The 23,259-nt window shown below is 34.0% G+C and overlaps 1 protein-coding gene across 1 annotated transcript in view; it reads left to right on the top strand.

The window, feature by feature from the left end:
* LOC145268358 (synergin gamma-like) overlaps window positions 1-23,259 on the top strand; it is a 171,221-nt gene that overhangs the window by 94,437 nt on the left and 53,525 nt on the right. Inside the window, exons 13-14 of the mRNA XM_080123890.1 lie at window positions 761-867; window positions 22,961-23,065. Of these exons, the coding sequence (XP_079980016.1) occupies window positions 761-867; window positions 22,961-23,065 (212 nt within the window). The remainder of the gene's footprint in view (window positions 1-760; window positions 868-22,960; window positions 23,066-23,259) is intronic.

Below are 23,259 nucleotides of genomic sequence, written 5' to 3'. Positions count from 1 at the left end.
TGTCTAATGTTGATGTGGGTTACGTGGTTAGCATGAATTTTAAATAGAGAAACTTGGTCACAAATATAAATATTAGATTAATTAGCAATCTGAAGACTACAAACTTTTGGGAGTTATCAAAATCGGAAGAATTTGTGCCTATTTTCCAATGCCAAAAACGATTCTATTAATTGTTTTTTATTTGATTTTGTTTAAAGCAAAATCTTCCATTGCTGGTAATAATGACCAAAAAATAAAATCTTTATTTATTTTAAACAACCAGTAAAACTAAAATATATAGAGCATCTGCCACAAGTGTATTTTTTCATTTAAGAAAAACTCTGCACACTTGAAATGTGGTTTTGTGGCAGTCAGAAATAAATAACTCTAGGGTTAATCATTTAGAGATTTATAAAGAATCAGAATCAGTGATTGTATCGGAATCAGGGAAAATATTGGAATTGCTCCATCATTAATATATTAATAAAAAATTTAAAGGATTTTTTGTAAGGTTTGACTTTATGATTGAATGGCCAAAATTTGCAAGATTTAAAGAAATCTAATATTTTTTCTATTTTTTTTTCCTTACCAATTCTAGAAAGATTCCTCCCCTAAATGGAATTCTATTTACTTTTTTTGTTTATTTTTTAATTGACACGTTTTTGTTTATGCAATTAACTTAGATGATTGCTGTTATTTAATTTTTTTTTTTTTTTTTTTTTTTTTTTTTTTTGCAGTATATTTTATTTATTTATTTTTATTTTTTTAATTTTTTTGATAGGTGTGCCATGCATGTTCCGAAACCTGAATTTGAGACATTGCCAGAATTGAATGCTGAAGACAAGTATTCAAATGTTCGGAATTTCTTCTGTAGCGATGATTCCTCTGGTAAGTTTGTCATTTTTTTTTTTTTTTTTCCAATCTAAGTTTTTGTATAGAACTGAAGAACTTTTTTTTTTTTTTTCAGTCAAAGTTTTTGTATAGAACTGAAGAGGTTGACAGACATAATAATTTTAATAGATTTTATAACTTCAACCCATTTTTAACAACCCTGCTTTTTTTTCATATAACTTTAAAATCATGTTTAAACTAACAAACTGTGAGCCTTATTTAGCAATGTACTACTCCTGATACTCCTTAATAATTTACTATGATCACTCTATTAGAATATTATTATTCTTTTGAGTGCTTGTCCAGAATTCCTCCTGTATTAAAAACTAAAATAAAAGAAAATTATTTTCAAGTGATTGATGGTAATTCATATGCATTACAATATAAATATCTCGAGTTTGAATTATTAAATTATCCTCTTTTTGATTGTTTTAAAAAATGGCAGACAAGACAGCCACTCTTTCGTTACTTATAAAATTTGATTTTCTTATCAAAAAATCAAGTTATATGATTTCGGGAATATGTTATTTTTATTTTGTCAATATATAGATTTTTCTTTATTTTTGTTTTCAATATAAGATGAGTTTTGGACAAGAACCGAGTATTTCATATTATGCTCTTCCCTCTGTCCAGGCAATGCTGATTAACCCTTCTCGTTGTTGGCGTAAATTTTCTTGTTTACCATAACAGTGGGTAACATGTACATCATGATTTCATTTTATTTTATTACTGTTAACATCTAAGGTTAGTACATTTATTCAAAATAATTGTACATAAAAAAAACTTAGAACTTATTTGTATTGATGATACTTGATTATGTAGCTGGCCCATAGCTATGATGCAAGGCTGTAAAGACCCCACCCCATCTACCACCAAAAAAAAAAAAAAAAAACCTTAAAAATAAATGTATGGAATGTCTGAAAGGAGGAATATCCTTAGGTTGATGTGGTTTTTTATCGTTTGATTTTTATTTATATTCTTAGCGTTGATGTGCTTCTTGTACTGGAATAAAAATAAAAGCATATATATATACTGAGAATTTTATATCTATATATATATATATATATATAATATATATATATATATATTGATCTTTGAGATGGATTAATGTGGCTTTGGTAGGACCCCCATCCTTATATGGTAAAGTTTACAAAACTCACGTTGTTGTCTAGAATACATATTCCATAATTCATAATGATAATATCACAAGATACATACAATTATGTACATTGATTAGGGATGCGCATGAGCATACACTGACTATTATAAATATGGATTACTTTTCTTTCATCATTAAATTGTTTGTATTCGAATTATTTTATAATGAGTTTTTAGGGTGGGTGTAAATTTGGATCAGCATGTCCCATAAATGGTGAAGTTTAATGATGATGATGATGATGATGATGATGAAGTTGAAATATAAACTGTTAATCTCAACTTACCTACATATTCTTTTAGCGCATGCCGAAATACAATTAATTTCCCCAAATCGTTTAATATATATATATATATATATATATATATATATATATATATATAATCTCAGTAACTTGCTGAAACAATTGTATGCTTGCAGATTAAATAAAGCTAAACTTTTTCAGATGAGCATGAAAATGAGTGTCTGTTCTCAGTGAAGCAGTATAATATAAAAAAAGTATAACTCTAGTATTGCACTATCGAACTACCTAAATGAACTTTGTGTTATTTGAATACAAAATTCTAAAAATTTAATCTAGATGCCTGTAGATCTTGTCAAATTATCCATCTGAGAGAAGGAAAATTGTGATGTTAAACCTGTGCTACTGACCACATATGACGTGACACCAAACAGTTCTGCTTGACAACCTTCCTAGAGTTGCTGACTCAAACAAATTTTGCAAACCTAAATTGCTTAAGGAGTAAATAGGCTCTGCCTATCACTAAGTCTTCATACTACTCCTCAGTAGAGATACTCAATGCTCGGTCTTGTTTCCTGACCAGGGCAATGAACTGGCGTCCCCCATTTTCCATCTTATTCCCTTCCCCTAAAACTTAGCATTTTGGGGTTGCTTGATGTGCCACATGATTAGACTGAACCACTCTTGTCTGACAGACTGAGCGTACAGGTTTGACAGTTTGTCTGGCTGCTGTATTCCAACTGACAGTACAGAAGCCCTAACTCTTTTGTAGCACTTAGAGTTGTTGCTATATCATCAGTTGTATAATATTAGGATGATTGAAGTGCCATGCCACGCATATAAAGGGACCTTGCACCCATCTCCGGTGGGCTTTTTCGCGAGGCTACAATCCTGTGAATGAAGAGTCAGCCGATGGTCTTATTGGGTTGCATGTTTGGTGTTATGCTCATCCTCTATGTTCAACACCTTTCACCCTAAAACTGAAACGATTAAACAAAATGACAGCGCAAACAAAAAATATCATCAAACCAGACGCACACTCAAACAAAACCAACACGCCTTCTCCCTTGAGGTTCGCATTCACAAATATTCATGAACTTAGAACTTAGACAATGTAAAATAATTTCATTTAGCAAATTCCCCAGATATCTTAGTGCTCCTCCATCCCCTCTAACCATTTTAACATGTATGGTTATCTCTCACTTTGCCGTAAGAACTCCGACACATGCACTGATTTGGAGTTTGTATTCATAACACTCTCACCTTGACTGGAGAATCCAAATTAGAATCAGATGATCAGGACTTCATGTGCTTTAGACTAAAATGCAACTTATATTTTCTATCCCATTCTCCCTCGGCCCAGGACTGAACCTAATCAACCACATCTCTTACAGCATAGATTCAGCACTCTTCCTAGATAATAATGCTCAAATACATGTATTTGGTGACTTTAATGTCCACCACAGTAATTGGCTTCATTTCTCTATTTATAAAGATGCAACTGGTAACAACACGCATAGTTTTTCCCTGATAGAAACTGCCAAATTCTCGAGCCATCTCCCAGATCATCAGGATCAGCAAGCCTCTCTTCTAGACCTATTTTTGACTAGTTACGAAGGATTGTGTAACAAATGCCCATTGTCAATTCTGAAATGCTGATCAAATTGTTATATTGGCAAACCTCACCCTAAACTTTTGATCCTAAGTTGAAGAGCCATTGCTCAAAATGACAAGGTACTTTAAGAAGGCTGATTGAGAAGCATCAGGGTTCACATCATGGAGCAGTATCTTTTCTCTTCTTGCAGAACAGTGTGGAAATTAATTTACTGAATAATTCATAGCAAATCCCACTCTCTCCAGTATTTCACTTCTACTTGCACGTCTGCCACTGTTCCAAGGCAACATGCATTCTGCAAATTTATCAGACACAAGTCAAGTACAAAAAGACAAAAGCATATAGAAGCTAGAAATAATTGTACGAATGAAATAGTCGCAGCTAAGAAAGGGCAGACCAAACTCACCAGGAAACTCATGGGAAAATTTATAACAGTGTAGTAAATAATGGGCAATCAGCAATTCCCCTTCTATCCAACAACTATGAGCTTGTTTGCATGGAATCCAAGAAAGCTAACCTACTTGCCTGGCGGTTTTCCTCCAGTTTCACTTTAGACCCAACAACCTAATATATATATATATATATATATATATATATATATATATATATATATATATATATATAATATTATAAAAAAAAAGTTTTAATTTTTTTTTATAATATTTTGTATTCCTGCACGTCACCAATTGAAAACGAATAAAGAAAAGTTATAAGCTTTTATACTTTTCGTATTCTTTTTTATACATTTCCATTCATATATATATATATATATATATATATATATATAGAGAGAGAGAGAGGATATTGCAAAGGCTGCTGCAAAGAAGGTGGATTCCCTCTGTTGAGCTAGAAGACTACTTACACCTGGGAGTATCCTGTAACTTTACAAGGCCACTACATACTACACTTTATTTTAATGAAGTATGCTCCGAACACAAAGCACTTGTACTCTCTCGATGCAAATATCTCCAACAAACCAGATAAGCAGCAAAATCACTCCCCTACACTCTAGAGATCCTTAGATGCCAGAAAGCCTTCTACTGCGTTTCCTACCCAAACTGGTAGACTTTGAAATTCCCTCCTGAGTCCCTGCTTCCCAGACTGTACTGACATGCAGAAGTTCAAGTGTAGGATGAACAACCACCTCACTGCTCAACTCGTTTCATAGTATCTCTGTAGATTTAGTCCCAAATAGTAAATTAGTAGTCCTTATATCCAAGCTGCACTGTACTGTGTTTGGGGGTGAGATAGCAGTTATATATTCTTTCAATCTCAGTGTTTTTTTTTTGCTTAAATCATTACAAATTGTTTCAATCGACTGGACAATAATATTATCCTGTCGATCTCTTCGGATAATTCAAGTCAAGTTTTTTTTTTTTTAATTTTTTACTTGAATTATCCAACAATTTGTAATGATTTAAGCCAAAAAAAAACAGAGGTTGAAATAATAAAAACATATTTAGCTCTACTAAAGTATTGAGCACTTTTCCTCCTGTTTTTTACCCAAACTACTGCCTATATATATATATATATATATATATATATATATATTAGTATTTAATTTTATCTTATGTTTCTTTGTTTGCATGAAAGCTTTTAGGACACTCAGAATTCCATTTTTTTATGGTGTTAGACGTGCAGCAATATTATCTTTAGTCTTAAAAGATGAATCCTTGTCAGCCATTACACATATTTCTAGAAATCAGGCAATATAGTTAACAGACAAGAAATCGAAAACAAACAAAATACAAGACAAATAACCTTTATCAAATACAATAAAATTTGAATTTTTACCGACCTGTATAATTGTAAAATTCTGAAACTGTTATAAAATTTTATCGATATGTCATTCAGATGTGATCAAAATTTAATACCGCCAACTCTTCTATTCCTTAAACAAAATAGTTATACAAAAACAGGGTTGGAAAAAAAAAATGACACTATGGCCAGCTAAATACATGATTCAGAACGAATCAAGCTGATTCTGGGCCCTCGTCTCTATAGGGTTCACTGCTGCAACCATAATTGGCTAACATTCACATCTGTTACTGCATTGGACTAGCATACTTTGTCAGCATTCATTTGGAACACAGTAAATTCTCTGGATTGAGTCAATCCAACTGCTCCAGTGTGAATGTAGAAAATGTACACGTACGAATAAATTATCATTTACCCTAAATTTGACTGGGAAATCACTCACCTACCCTCACTTTGGACATAGGGTTAGTGATAGGTAAGCCTTTTTTTGTCTCTCGACAAAGGAGGGATATTGAATCTAGTAATTCACTCTCGTTTGTCTGTTTGTTCACACTTTTCTCAACAACTACGCCTTGGATTTATTAACTTTTACACAAACATTAGTCATGGTGAAAGTAAATTTTTGCCAGAACGGATTTTCCAGGATAACTCTTGTTGCTCCCTTAGGGGCATTATAGGGGTAAAATCACAGGGAGCCGACAGACCTTCAGTGGTCAATCTTGTTTCCTAACTAGGGCAATGAACGCCGTCTTCCCCACTCCCGACACATCCCATCCCTTAAACTGGGCACTTGGGAGCGCTTGAATGCCATAATGCCAGTACAAGTAGATTGGGTTGAGGGTACCTGATAGACAGTTCTTGGCTGCTGTTCCCGACTGGTAGTACAGAAGCCCTAACTCTTTGGTAGTGCTTAGAGCGGCTGCTCCATCAACTGTTGTATAATATCGGGGTTGTTTGTAGTGCCATGTTGCGCATTGAAAGGGACCCTGCACTCATCCCCGGTGGGCTATCCCGAGGCCACAATCCTAGTAGATGGCAGGACAGCTGATGGTCTGCTTGTGTTGCATGTCTGGTATTCTGCATAACCACTTGTTCAGAATCCATTACTTAAACTGAAACTCTTAAAAAAAAAAAATGACAGTACAATAAAAAATTACGCTAAAACCAGGCCCAACCTCAAACAAAACCAACCTGCCTTCTCCCTTAAGGCTTGCATTTACGAACATCTATGGGCTTAGAACTAATTTATGTCGAAGCATTTCTCCTAACAAACACCCCAGATATCTTAGCACTCAGTGAGACGAACCTACACTCCTCCATCCCCTCTAACTACTTTAACATGCCTGGATATCTCCCACTCTGCCGTAAGGACTCTGACAGACATATGCATGGGCTTTGAGTATATATTCGGAACACCCTCCCCTTGACTAGAGAAACTAAACTAGAATTGGACGATCAAGCCTTTATGTGCTTTAGACTTAACATGCAACATAACATTAGCTACTTTTATTTTCTCTACCACTCTCATTCGACCCAGGACTGTCCCAAACAAAGTCTCTGACAGCATAGATACAGCACTTTCCCTCGATACTAGCGCACAAGTGCATGTGTTTGGTGACTTCAATGTCCACCACAGCAACTGGCTTGGATTTTCTATTCACACAGACGCAGCTGGTATGACTACATATAACTTCTCTATATCTCATTCCCTATCACAGTTGGTTAGGTTTCCAACCAATTTCCCAGACCAGCAAGAATAACACGCATCACTTCTAGATCTGTTTCTGACCACAGTTCCCGATGACTGTGTAACTAATGCCCACAGCCTACTTGGGAACGCCAATCATGCAGTGGTAATGGTTGAAATAGCCCTAAACTTTAGAGCTAAAACTGAAGATCCACTGCTCAAAACAACGAGATATTATAAAAAGGCTGACTGGGAAGCCATCAGGCATCTCATCAGGGACGCCCCATGGCAGAATATCTTTTCACTTCCTGCTGAACAGTGTGCAAATGAGACCACTGAATGGTTCAAAACTGCAATTGAAGCACATGTTCCTACACGGAAATTTTATAGCAAGCTCCACTCTCCCCAATGGTTTACTTCTATTTGTGCAGCCGCCATCGTGCAAAGGCAGCATGCATACCGCAGATTTAACTGACACAAGTCCAGTTCAAACAGGCAGGAGTATATAGAAGCCAGAAGTAACTGTAAGAAAGAAATAGCGACATCTAAGAGAGAATTTACTGAAACCACCAAAAAATGCATCGAAGCATAGAAATTAGGAACCCGTGACTTCTGGAAAATCTACAACAGTGTAGTAAATAATGGGCAATCAACAATTCCCCCACTATCCAACAATCATGAGGTTGTTTGCTCTGCCACTGAGAAGGCTAACATGCTTGCCAGTCGGTTTGCCTCCAACTTCACACTGGACCCTGCCAACCACCCCCTTCCTGACTTTCATTTGCGGACAGACACCACACTAGACAATCTGAAAATCACCCCTTCTCAGGTGCATGCTATTAAAAAAGTGCTGCGCTGAAGTAGCTCCAGTTCTCTTAAATGCCTTAATGAATCTTGCTTTCCTGCCTGCTGGAAAACTGCTTCTGTAGTACCAGTTTTCAAGAATTCTGGCAAAAGAACTGACCCAGTAAATTATCGCCCCATTAGCCTCCTCCCACTTTTCGCCAAAATATTTGAGACAATAATTAACCAAGCTCTAGTCCATCACCTTACAGATGCTAAACTTCTTACCGACCAACAATATGGATTTAGGCAAGCCCGTTCAACAGCAGACATCATAACTGTAATCTCGGAACATATATACCAGTCACTGGACAAAGTGGGGGAAGGTAGAGCGGTAGCTCTAGATATATCTAAGGCTTTTGACAGGGTATGGCATGAAGGTCTTCTCAGGAAAATCAGATCATATGGTATCACTGGAAGAATACTTAACATAATAAAATCCTTCTTAGATAAGAGAAAAATCCAGGTTGTCCTCGACGGTCATACATCTAAACAATATGATATAAATGCGGGAGTGCTTCAGGGGTCTATCCTTAGACCTCTATTGTTCTTAATATTTATTAATGACCTCCCTGATAAAATTGCCTCTGAGATGGGTATATATGCTGATGACACCACACTCTATAATGGACACGACAGAAAAACAAATAAACACATATCTAAAGAAATGACAGAAACACTAGAGGATGACCTCCAATCTGTAGTGTAATGGTGACAAAAATGGATGGCCACATTTAATGCTGTCAAGACTAAACTTGTTTCTTTCAATAATTACAAGAAACCTTCTCTACCACCAATAGCAACGGCCAATGACTCTTTATCTGAAAGTACATCCTTTAAACTCCTCGGCCTAACGCTCTCAGGAAACATGAGTTGGAACAATTACATCGAGAGTATCGCCAGGACCGCTGCGAAGAAGGTAGGTTCTCTCTACCGTGCTAGAAAGATACTAACGCCCGAAAGTATCCTATACCTCTATAAGGCCACCATTCGCCATGTATGGAGTATTGTTGTCATATTTGGGCTGGTGCATCTACCACTAGTCTCTCGCTCCTAGACAAGGTTCAAAACAGTCGCCAATCTGATAGGTCCTTAACTGTCATCTAAACTTCAGCCCCTGTCCCATCGACGAAATGTTGCATCCCTCTGCCTTTTCTACAAGTACTTTAATGGTGAATGCTCTGACGAACTGCAAGCACTTGTGCCCCCTCGACGTAAATACCCCTGACAAACCCGACAAGCAGCTAAATCCCACCCCTTCACAGTAGAGATCCCTAGATGTAAGAGAGCCTTCTACTCCAGTATTTTCTTCCCCAGGACAGCTAGACTTTGGAATTCCCTGCCAGGTCCCTGTTTCCCCAACTGTACTGACATGCAGAAGTTCAAGTGCAATGTGAACCGACATCTTGCTGCCCAACTCCCTACACAGTACCCCTGATGCCTATGTCCCTGATAGTAGACCCCTACAACAAAGTGGCAATATGCCTTATTTAGGGTGAAAATGTAATTTAAAAGAAAAAAAAAAAAATTCCCCCAAAATCGTTCATCCGTTCATTTGTTCGCACTTTTCTCAATAACCGTACCTTGGATTTTTAAAAATTTTTGCACAAACATTAGTTATGGTGAAAGTAAATTTCCACCCATGGAGCGGGGAACCTCGCATGCTTGGCTTTGTTTTTACTGAAATTAGTGACCATCTTTGACTTGTGTTTGGCTAACAAATTCAGAAACACTAAATCCTAAAATCAGTTTTCACAATTTAAAATTATGCAGGTTAGCAGAAAAATTAAATTTTCTTGCATTTTGTAGAAGTTATTTGTTTTATATTTTGTTTGTTTTAGATTTCTTGGTTGTTAACTATGCTGCATGATTGACATGTATTATTTAAATTTTTTTTTTGTTTTTGTTTTACTCATATTCAATTCATTTTGATTTTACTTGCTTTTATTACAGTAGACAACGGATTTGAAAAAAAAAGACAAAATTAACCCTCATAGCTTATTGATTGTTGTATTTTTTCAAGTACTTTGTTTTTCAGCGACTGCGCACCAATGCACTTATTCACCTGAAAAAGGTATATGATGTTCTACCTGTGTTTACCTGTGCATTATCTGCATGTTTTTTTTTGCTTTACGCACCTGAAAAAAAAAGGGTGTCACTCATTCTCAACCACTCTTTTGCGAAACAATCACTTCACAGCCATCCCTTTGGGTTCTTATTTAGAATTCAAACTCACTTTTAAAAATACAGAAAAATCTGATATAAATACTTATTACAGAATGAAGATGTCATATTCCAAAAATGATGTAAATTGATAAAAATTTATGATTTATAGGGATATAAAAAAATTTTTATTTTGAATAAAAAAAATTCCTAGTAATCAAATCATTGCCTTTGAATTTTAATATATTCTAAAATAATATGATAGCTTCTGGCTCTCTTGTCATTAAAATCAGGTTAATCCTATTTAAAAAAAGATAAGAACTACTTGATCATTTTACATGATTTTTGGAATATGACATCTTTGTTCCTTGACGTTGTTCATAAAGATTTGTCTGGATTTTCAGTTATTTTTTTTTTTTTAAGTTTTTTTTTTTTTTTTTTAAGTCGAATTCTAAATTAGGACCACCCTTTGTTTGTTTCACCCTTACACACATTTTGTTATCACACATCTTTTTCGGGGGAACGCCACCGCAGCCTTTGTCATTTGTAATTGCTTTGTTTCCAGTTATGTCAACATCCTCACTCAGCTCAATCCAACATTTGTATTACACACACACACACGCGCACACATCTCTTTCACAAGTTACGTTAATGCTCACCCCCACTCAACCCCCAGTCTCTGTTGAATATTTATATTCAAATGTTTACTAATATGAACAATAATGATTACATCCATATACACACATGGGTTATTTGGACAACTATCCTCTTCTTGGTGGTTATTTTCAGCTGCATCTTTATGTCCAACTTTGGGAATCTTTATCTCTGTAGCATTTACATGATTACAATTTATTTTTGTATTATTTGGATTCATTGGATGACTGTCCTCATCTCGAACATTATTTTTCATAACGTTTCAGTCGTTGTAACCTCTGATCTTTTTTTTCAGATGCTTAAACTTGTTTAAACTCGGAAATCTTTCTGTCAAATCCGAGCAAAAAAGATTCCTCGAGTTCAACAAGATACATCTGAAAAAGGTTGGAGATCATATCAGCTGAAACGTTGTGAAAAATAACAAAATATCTCAAGATGAGAACAGTAGTCTGAAGAATCCAAATAATATGAATAACCAACCCTCATCTAAAAAATTCAGAAACAATTTATTTTTCTTTTATGCAAGCATGTTCTTACTCGCAGACTGATTGGTACATTGTTTGGTAAGAATGCACCTGTGCATAAAAATAGGGAATTCAACACAATTTTGTATACTTGTTTTTACAACTTCTACTGGACAACCTTTTTTTTTTTTTTTTTTTTTTTTTTTTTTGATATCGTAAATAACCAGGAAGAGGGATATCCCTCAACAACCTTTTTATAAAAAAATAAAGCAAAACACAAATTACAACACATTATGCAAATATCAGTTGCATTCTGGGTGTGTGTGTGTGTGTGTGTGTGTGACACCATCGACCCTTTACATGCTAAGGTCCGCATCTACGTTCTGTCGATATCAACTGATCTCAATACCCTAAAACTCTTTCGACAAGACACAACGTGCATCTGCTTGTGTACAACTCGCAACTCCTCTCACCTATCGCAAACCCGAAACTGTCCCTAATTTTCGTAAAACTCATTGCCCATCCTAAAACTGCCCATAAACTAAATATATTGACCTCTATTGTTCAGTCCTGTGTTTCTGTTCACTGCCACACCTTGAGTAACAATCCTATTTTGGTTCCCTTTGTGTGCATTTGTGAACAATTTCCTATACCTTTGTTCTGCTGATAAACTTATTTCATAGTTTGTTTTTTATTTTTTTTGTTATATTTTTTCATGTTTTCCTTTTTACATTCTAACACTTTGGAGGGGAGGATGTCGCTAGCAACAAACTTCTCACATCAAAGCTTATACAGAATTTCAAATTAAAATCATGAGAAGAGAATGTTTTGGTTTCTATTTAGAATTCAACTTAAGTAAAAAAAATAAAAATAAAAAAATAAAAAATTTAAATTTCATAAAGTTCTGTATGATGTACATACCTGTCACAGAACAAAGATGTCATATTCTAAAAATCATGTAATTTGATCAAGTAGTTTATTTTTTTATATAGACAATCATTTTTGATTTTTAACAATTTTAAGAGTAAATTGTATCCATTATAAGGCTGATTTTGATAGTGTAATTGAGTTCTCTCCCCTTATAAAATATGGCAGAGCAAAAAATTGCATATCACTTCATAATAAAATTTGGTTTTCTCAGTTAAAAATAAAAGTACTTGATCAAATTATGATTTTTGGAATATGACATCTAAGTTCCGTGACAGGTATGTACATCATAAAGATTTTTTTCAATAAGTCAAATTTTAAATAAGAACTGATTTTTCTTGTTCTATCAGCCATGATCGGATTCAAGAGTCATCTCCCTCTCAGTACAGACCAATAAGTCTCCTGTGTGTCATGAGTAAGGTGTCTGGAATCCATATTAAATAGAGAAATAGTCAACCACCTCAGCAGAAATAACCTTCTTAGTGACACGCAATATGGTTTCCATTCTGCAAGATCTACCGCAGATGTGCTAACGGTTATATTTCATAGGATTAGTGAATCTCTTGACAAAGGCTTCCTTTCTAGGGCAATTACTCTTGACATATCAAAGGCCTTCGACAAGGTATGGCATAAAAGCCTACTTCACAAGATTTCCAGCTACGGTATAACTGGAAATGTTTTCTCTATCATTAAATCATTTCTCTCTGATAGGCTCATAAGAGTAGTGATTGATGGACAAAAATCAGAGGCCTGCAGTATTAATGCTGGAGTCCCTCAAGGGTCCATCCTGGGCCCAACTCTCTTCCTGATCTACATCAATGATCTTCCTAAACACATACTTAAATCATTCGTTGACATCTATGCTGATGACACGACCATCTATGGCAACACATCAAAGGCTGTAAATGACAAAAGTTCTCTCTGATTCTCTCTCCTCTGATCTCGAATGAGTGGTTCAGTGGGGGAAGACGTGGCTGGTTACCTTTAATGCATCTAAAAGCAAACTCCTATCTTTACATCATCAACGCTCTGATCCCCATCTGGCATCAATTGAAATGGATGGCTCTTGTCTAGGAGAAGCCCCATGTTTTGAGAAGCTTCTGGGCTTGACCTTCACTCCTGATCTGAAATGGAAGACGTACATCAAATCTGTTGCCAAGGTCGCTGGAAAGATGGTGAGATCCTTCTACCGCTCCAGAAGATATCTCGCTACTGATGCAATTCTCTATCTATATAAAAGCCAAGTACGTCCAAGGATGGAATACTGTTGCCATATCTTGGCAGGAGCTGCTAAAAACAGCCTATCCTGCCTTGACAGAGTACAAAATATTCGTGGCTTAGTGGGGATGCCCTTTTCTCATCCCTGCAACCTCTCTCCCATAGGAGAGATGTTGCGAATCTGTCTTTGTTTTATCGTTACTTGGCAAATGCTCACCTGAGCTCCAATCACTTCCCCCCCTCACCAATCTTTCACAATAAACACTCGTTTAGCTGAAACCACTGTCAAAAATATTCCCCACTCTTTTGCTGTGCCAAAACCAAAACGTAGATTCCACGAACAAAGCTTCTTTCTTAGAAGTGCACGCCTGTGGAACTCTCTTCCGTTTGCCTGTTTCTCATCTGACTACAACCTGGATGTCTTCAAGTCCAACATAAACAAATTCCTAATGAACCGCCCCCTTAAGTAGACACTTTATTAAATCTCCACACTAATGTACTGTACTTACAATAACCCTTATCCCTGAGTGGCTTCCGGGCCTTGATAAGTGGTGACCACCTTGTAAAAAAATAAAAAAATGAGTTAATATTTTCGTTATTGTTACCTGTAGTAAGGATTGAACCCTAAACTGTGACTTAAAAATGATTATTCACCAATGCCTTTAATTGTTAAATCAGACTCTTGATGTAACAGTGAATAGTCAATGACTAAGAATAACATAAAAATTAAAAATTCTCTCTGGTCATATCTGACTGAACAAGAATGATCTACCCCAGTGGATTAAATAAAGAGTTCAATTCGATGTCTTGTACAAGTTTTGGAAATCGACATAAAGATTCCAGTATTGGAAAAGATGATCCAAAAGAATGTTAAAGGTTATGTTGGTTAAAACATTGTAAATATAACAAGCAAGGTGCGATTAGTTATTCAAATAATACGAATTATCAATCATCATCTCCAAAATTTTTAAATATATATTTATGTAGGGATGTAAATTAGAATATTTTCTAATAAAATTACAAAATTGGTTTCTATTTAAGACATAACTGTCTCTTGCTAATCATACAATACAAAATATTGGTAATTACAAAGTTTGAATCTCCAGATTTACAAAAACTTGACACAACCTTATTTTTGTCTGAAAATATCTCAATTTATAATTGCTAATAAATCTAATATCAGAGAGCTTTAACACTTTAATTGGACGATACTGACTCATGAGTATAAAATTTAAACATGTTTCTATGTTTTAGAGATTTTTATATGCTTTCTAGATCATAATATCTACTATATGCGAAGGGACGTCATCTCTAGATTTATTCTGATCGATTTTTATAAGATTCCCGCTATTCCATCCTCTCGCGTGTTTGTTGGTCTTTTTTGTATAAATAAAATGAAACTCACTGATGCAAAGGCGTCAGCGGCCTTTCGTGCCAGGACGTCTTGAAATCAATTAGCTTCAATCAACGTAGGGAAAACCCTTCATATTAGATTTTTTTTTCTTTTTTTTTTTTTACATAGGCATCACCACTTATCAAGGCCAAGAGGCCACTCGAGGATAAGGGTTAAAGAGTGTACAGTAGAAATTGGACAACATAGTATTTGCTATTCATTTGAGAGTTCCTCCTTTTTCAAGGGAGCTTGGTTTCCCTAACATCGTGGGGAAACAAATAAATGAAACGGCGGAATGTTGAACTGGCCTTCAGCTAACTTTTGTTTCTGCACCTTCGAAAAAGTCAACTTTTTGATTGACATTGCTAAATTTAAACGTTTTTCACTTCCTAAGACTTTGTACCATTGCGGTAAAAGTTCACGTTTTCTTTCATTTTTCGATCAAAATAAATCTAGAGACTACGGCATTGTTTCCAGTCGTCCTGGTCTTCTCCTTGGTGTGGTTAGGGATTGGGCGACCCTTGTCTCACAATTACATGCGCAACTGCCCCTACAGGGGTATCCTTTGTCTTTCGAGACTGAACGCAAGCATCGATCCCTACACACATCAGTGAAGAGGTTTAGAGATAAGGAAGAAAGAAAAGAAAAAAAAAGGGAAAAAGGAAGAATGAAAAGGGGAAACCATAAAAAAGATTATTGGTAGTAACTCAAAAGCATGTTTTCCTCCTTCCTATTCATCCCCCATCCCTGTCCACTCCCCTCACCATTGCTCCCATCTCTCATCGTAGCTTTTTTTTTACTTATTTATTACTCAAACCTTTTAAAGTTGTATAGCAATAATAATAATAATAATAATAATAAAATCTCCAAATGTATATAATTAATTTATCTCCATGCTTAGATATAATCATTTGCTTTAATTGTGATAATGATAATTAAAAAATAGAAGGTAATGAGAATAAACATGTTGGTGACTGTGATATTTATGATAATTGATGATGATAATTTTTAATAATAATTATTTTGATTAATAATGGTAACAATAGTGGGAAGAAAGGGTTTAAAGTAAAATTCAAGAATCAAAATGTAAAGAATAACGGATTTAAAAAAAAAACAGAAGATAAGGTGCAGACGGCAAACGATAAAATAAGTCAAAATATAAAATAAGTCTGGATAATTGATATAAAAAAATGTGTGCATGTACATATATGTATATGTGGATAAATTCATATCAGTTATCTAGACTTAGATGTAATTAGTAGAGGATTTTTATTGTGTAATTCTAACTGTTTTGTCGTTTATCTCTTTCATGTCTTGAACATTGTCAGTAAACAAACAACTGCTGGACAAATAGTACACTCTTATCTAATTAGCGTTAAAAAATTCTTTTTAACTAATGAAAAAAATACAGAATAAATAAAAAGAATATAACATTTAATGCTGTCTCACTAGACAGAAAAATAAACAAATTATTAAAAATCACAAATAAAATGCAACCACACACACCCCTTCTCTTAAAAATGATTAATTACTAAAATTGGCCTCAATTGTCTTGTCTAGATGTGTTTGACTTTCTGATCCGAGGACCAAATTGGGTTAGGGTTATAATTGTTTTTTTCCATCTTCATTTGAGAATATGACTTTTTGAAAGAAAGATAAAAAAAACTTTTTTCTGTCACCTGATGAGAGTTGGTTTGTTATTATTCTAACCAGCTGTACTAAAATATGATTGTAATTGTGTAGCAACATTAAAATGTTTATTTGAATATAAATTAGCTCAGTGAGGAGGGAAAAGGAAGAAAAAACTTTAGACCAGGGTATTTCGAAAATAAATGCTTCTCATCAGAAGAGGAGAAAAATCAGAAATATACAAAATATAAAAATATAAATAAAAACTGGTTTAAGAACATTTAGATTAGAAATGGAGAAAGTATAAAGAAGGGTGTAAACATACGTGAATAGGAAGATAAAAAATAAAAATGAAGTATATAAGTATATATTAGTAGGAAAAAATAATGGAGTCATTAAAAATAATGGTGAGCACAAAAAAAGGAGAGAAAAAGGACAAAAGAAAAGGTAAAAGAAACTAGGAATAGGGAAAGAGCAGATAAGAAATACTGAGATGCATATAAAAATACATGTGAAAAGGAAAAATTTATAATATGAAATGTATAAGAAGTAAAGACAAAAATTAGAAAATAGAGGAAAAGTCCAAAGTTTATGAATAGTCCAACGCAAAATCCTTAAAATGGCATTCCAGAGCAAATGCCAATCGTCCAGGACAATGTGATCTGACAGCAAAATAATGAGATTCCTATAGATCCTATATTAACTTTCTTTTTAACAATGCCCCACAAGTAATAACCCAAAGGATTATGATCTCATGAGTTAGGAGGCAATAAGTTTGGTGTGACATGATCATGGAAATCCTCAACAATTTAAACGTGGATTTTTAGAGCTTTATGAGATGGTAAGACATAGGCCCTTCCATTAGCTATGTTGTCTGTCCAAGGGTTTGAAGAGTTTTGACATAGGCATCTCTATTCACTCTATGACCCGCGGGAAAAAAAATTATGTGCCCTTCACTGCTAACAACACTGAAAAGCATCACTGTTGTTGGAAACTTTGTGTGCATAAGTTAGAACTTCAGTGGAGATCGCACATAGCCACCTATCATTTCTTCAATTGGTTTTTTGATCCCGATCAGTATTTTTTATCAGAAAAACTAAAGCCACTCCTGCTCTTCTGGATGCTTCAATTTGTTTAGGAGTTGTTTTGCATGCATTAAACGATTCTCTTGAGTTTTTGTTGTCATGAACTTACCTCGCCTAAGAACATATGATTTGTATCTGAGGTCTTGATAAACAACATTCCTTATCGTTCCTTTAGACACTTGAAGATCTTTGATAAGATGTTGCATTGACGTCCCAGGATTTTTGTCGATCATGCCATGCACCCTTCTGACAAACTTAGATGTTTTGAGTGAGTCAGAACGTTAGCAATGCTGTTTTCTCCTACTGGTGGAAAATTCATCACCATTGTTTTATTTAGCTATTTTCTAACTTTACATACGAAAGATCTGACGACTTTTAGAAATCTTGCAATTTCTGAATTGCTGTATTTTGCTGTTATAGACATTATTACAACGTGACTTTTCGTTTCATTAGTTATTGTCGTATCTGCCATGGGATTTTATGAAAGCAAAATTGGCATTAATTATATTTTGAATTTAAATTACAACAATGTAAGTGTCCTCAAATATCTTATGCACCCTGTGTGTGTGTGTGTGTGTGTGTGTGTATATATATATATATGTCAGGTCATGTCATATGCTACTGGTACCAGTACTACCTGCCTCATGGTCGGGTCACCGGCGACTAAACTGGTTCCCCCACCAGACTTGTTTGGTGAGGAGGGTGGCTAGTCTCCCTGAAGGATTAAAAACAAGACCTTCCAAAGAGCGAATGATCTCTTTTTTGGGGTCAACTAGCACTGTGTGTGTATGTGTGTGTTGGGGTGGAGAGGGCTCCCATAAGTCGTGGTGAAGGCCACCTTTCTAGGAGAAGCAAATCTCTGATTTAAAAACCATAAAGCGGGAGACCAGTACCCGCATTAAGCTGGTCTGCAGTTTAACTTGTTGCTGGCTATCTTGCTCTTGCTTGTTGCTGGATCTCAACATTTTGAACCGAGAGAGAGACTTAGCTGTCGTACAAAGCTAAGACTCTGTAACCTCATCTGTGTATAGATACTCCCCCCAGGCATTTGTCTATAAAAATGGTCCTGTGGCGATGGAAAAGTTGTGATGTGTGGAGGCTTGAAATGCTAGAAGCATGTAATAATTCATCTCGATAACCGTTTTCAGTGTCATGCCTGCTTGCGCGTGTGAATTCACCGGTAAGACTAAAACAAAAAAAAAAAGTCACTTTTGGGCTCATGAACTTTAATGAGGGAGTGGCACTCGTCTGACAAGACGTTGCAATCATCATGTATGTATGTATGTCTGTGTGCATAACAATCCCGGATTTATTATGACTGGTTTTTATTTTTAAAATACTAATTAAATTTTGCGCAGCCAAAAGGACACTTCTTAACCTATATACTCAGACCTGAAATTTGGTATATAGGGTATTTAAGCATATAGAAAAATTGTTAATCGGTTTTCATCCGGCTGGAAAAAAGGGCTGCTAATGGGTTAAAATTGGAGGGTGTAGGTGAGGTCATCGGATTTTATCTGTTTTTTTTTAAACTGTTTCACGGTTGCGCATGTGAAAATTGTTCAGCTTCCTTATGTTAAGTGGTCCTGGATATGACCTAAAACTATATCCGATGGTGAGTCCCCACCTTGTGGGCTTTGGGGAGTGTGGAGCCACCCTTTAATTGCCATTGCTCCCAGGTCCATTCTGACCCGTAGTGGTAGTACCTGTTAGGGTCCCAACTATGGGTTAAATAGAATCTGACATAAAAAAAAAATATACTCCATTAAAAATCGTTCCTCAAAATAACTAGATTCGGCATTAAATAACCTGAAAAAGGTTGATATGCCATAAAACAAAAACAACCAACCAATCCTTATGTTAAAAATAAGTAGGTTTGAAAACATAGATCATGACAAGCTGGCCTAATGGTTATCATACTTGACTTTGATCTTTAGGTTTTGGTTTTGATCTCAGTTCAAGTATTTTTTTTTTTCTCTTATAAGAATTGAACTTTTTAGAAAAAACATAATACTCGCATATATTATTTGTTTTTTGTTTTTTCTTACTTAAAAGAATTTAATATTACGTTTAATACCTGTTTGGTACATCTGGTAATATGTATACATATGTGTGTGTGTGTATATATATATATATATATATATATATTTGTACAGACATGTTGTACAAATATTTTTTCATTTGTTTAGAGATAAATAATACTTAACTCGTGCTGATTACTCTCGATAGACTCTCCTTCTGTAAAACATATCAAAAACTCATTTATAAAAGAACTGCCCGTTCTTCTGCATCTCAAAAATCCAATAAAACTTCCATGAACAAAGTTTGTTTTTCGAAAAACTTCCCATCTATAGAACACAGGACTGCTTCACAACAGACATGATTTTCAAGTCCAACATTAACAAATACTTGTCAAGCCATCCAATCTTCTCATGGTATTATTAATCATCTGAGGGCATAACGATCTCATTAACCCTTATCCTCAAGTTGTCTTTTGGCCTCGATAAGTAATAATTTATTAGCATTAAAAAAGATCTTGAAATTCATATTTTAATTTGAGGTTGAGCTTTTGTAATTTGAGGGTGAAAATATTGTAAAAGTGTCACATGATCCATATTTTGCAGAAACGTAACATTAAATATTATGATAATTGGTAAAAAGCTCTTAGAAGCATCTTCTAATAAAATTAATAATTTGGAATAAACAAGCTGTTTTGAAAGCAAATAAAGATGCAAATATTTAAAAAAAAAAAAAAAAATTGTTTTTTTGGGTTTTTAATTTGATTAAAGATGCTTCTAAGAGCTTCTGGCCAATTCTAACATTACAGTGACCACACACCTAAAAAGCATTCTTTTCCACAGTACCACATTCAACAACACAAGCACAGAGCTTCAATACAACAACACTGACTATTTTTATTTACAAATAAAAAAGGAATAACACAAAACTCGGTGCTTCTATATTTAAATAACGGGGAAAAAATTGAATTTAAGTAAGACAAATGGCACCTACATAATTGTCATATCGCAAATAGTAACGTATCCAAAAATTACAAAAAACGATTAGGTAGAAGATTAATTATTCACGAAAAGACATTTGTAAAATCTAGTGATTTGGTTTCAAAATCTACCGATTTGAATTGGAGAGTTAACAGGGGGGGGGGGTAATTAAGTTTTCAATTTCTCACAAATTCAATCAGTTATTTTTTTTATGAAAAATTAAAATAGTTAAAAATGTTATTTTTTTTTTAATTCACAATTATGTATATATGTTTTATTTTTGTTTTCTGAGTAAATTATGTCTGCTTTCAATTGAGTTACTTCTCCTTTTGCTTAGGTCACATGATCCAATATGTCCGACCTAACATGTAAACTTATCAAACATTTTTACCCTTATCAAAAATTTTTTTCATGAATACTTAATTTTCTACCTTATCGTTTTCTGTAATTTTTGGATATTTTTTTTTACATGAAATTCAATATTTTTTCCTTATTATAATATAGAAGCACCAAAACTCTTTCCTTCTACTGTGATGATGGATGTTTTATTAGTTAAAATTGATAAATGTTTCTAGTTTAAAAAAAAAATGATTTTTTTTTTTAAATAAAATATATGCATCGTAATGTGGTTTCAGACTTTTAGATCAATTCACAGTTTACACCAGTAAGAATATTGCAATCGAGTTATATTGAAGTGATTAGCTCCAAAAATGTCTGCCATATTTTCTTAGCTAGTACTGTCTGTTTTCCTAAGCAATGACAGAGTAAATCAAACTTCTTTATTAATTTTTGTGGATTTTTTAAAAATACAGATTTTGGTTTTATTATTTGTTTTTTACAAAGCAAAAATACTCTTAACCCTATCACTAATCCTAAGTCTAGATAGAAATAATAATTTTTAATAAACACAATTTGATTTTTATTATTTGTTTATTAATATTCGGAAAATAAAATTAAAAAAAAAAAATAACTGCAAAAAATCAGCAAACAAATTATTTGCAAAATAATCAGCAAAAAAATACGATTTTACCTGCAAAAATCAGAAAACAAATCAGTGTTTTTAAAATTTATCTAAATCGGAACCAAATTAATATTTACAAAATAAAGGATTGTGCTATTGTTTAAATTTTTCAGGCAGTTTACATAAAATGAAAGGTACTGAAATGCTGAGCCAATGAAATTACACCATCATACATTAGTTAATAAAAGACTTATTTGTTATCATTAGTTAATTATTTAAAAAAAAAAAAAAGCTAAATATTTTGATTTGAACAAAAAAGGCATAAATAAGAAAATAAAAATCATAAAATTCAAAAAGATTGTTAGTCAAAGGAAAAAGAAATATTTATTCATGAAACTTACCTTATAATGATTGTTTTTTATTTGAATTTGAATTTTCTTACTTTCATAAAAATTGTCCAATATCTATCCATTGTATTTTCTTTGTAACAAAAAGGACATTTTTTTAGACAATTACTATTTAATTCTTCATTAAATTATCTTCGTAATAGCAGAAATATATTTTTCATTGAAAAAATCGACTAGTGGTTGCATGAGGAAAAAAATCACAAAACTGTCGTTAGGCACTTTCAACCATTTACGTAAACTGCCTTGAAAATTCTGATAGTAGCAGTCCTTATTCTGCATAAGTACCAATAAATATTACAAAATTCTGGCAGTCATTTTGAGGACTAACTGCTTCAATATAACCTGTTAAATAAATTTGTAATGAAATTTTTTGATTTTTGAATTAAGTTACTTCGGTGCAAGTTCACAGTTCAATCTAAAAAAAAAAAGGTACAGAATAATCTTTGATGTGCATACTCATCACGGAACAAAGATATATTCCAAAAATCATGTAAATTGATTAAGTATGTTTTTGTTCTTTTAATAAGGAAATATTTTTAATGATTTTAAGCGATTAATATGACATTGTTAGCTTTACAAGGCAGGTCTCGCACGTTTGAATTATTGTGAAGTTATCTACCTAGTTTTTTCAAGATGGCAACATGAGATAGTCCTTTTTGCTTTCACATAAAATTTGATTCTCATAGCTAAAAAAATTATTTGATTAATTTAAATGATTTTTGGAATATGACATTTTTGTTCTTTGATGGCTACATACATCATAAAGATTTTTCTCTATTTTGTTTTTTGATTAGGTTGAATTTTGGACAAGAACCATTATTTCTCATTAGAAATCAATAAACTTATCCTAAAGATGTTTTTTCCCCCTTTTTCTTTTTTCTTTTTTAAAGGCACGTCAACAAATAGCTTTGACGATGACTACGATGACTTTAAATCGGCGGACAGCAAACCGAGTGATGACACCAGCCAGTTCAGTACCTCTGAGCAATCTGAGGGTGAGGACTTTAAGGCCCTCGATCTTTATGTTGACGATTTTAAGAGCGGTCGAAATTTGCAACAAGTTACCTCTCCTAATTTAACTTCCGCTACACTGAACCCTTTTCAGCTAGGGGAGCTGAATAATAGTAGTTCCATTGACCCGTCCAAGTCCCTACCACTACCATCATCATCATCATCTACCACACCGCCC

Source organism: Euprymna scolopes, chromosome 43 (genome assembly GCF_053919585.1).
Source record: "Euprymna scolopes isolate OS-2025 chromosome 43, ASM5391958v1, whole genome shotgun sequence".
Lineage (NCBI taxonomy): Eukaryota > Metazoa > Mollusca > Cephalopoda > Sepiida > Sepiolidae > Euprymna > Euprymna scolopes.
The sequence above is the reverse complement of the archived record's forward strand: the minus strand, read 5'-3'. Positions and strand labels throughout refer to the sequence as shown.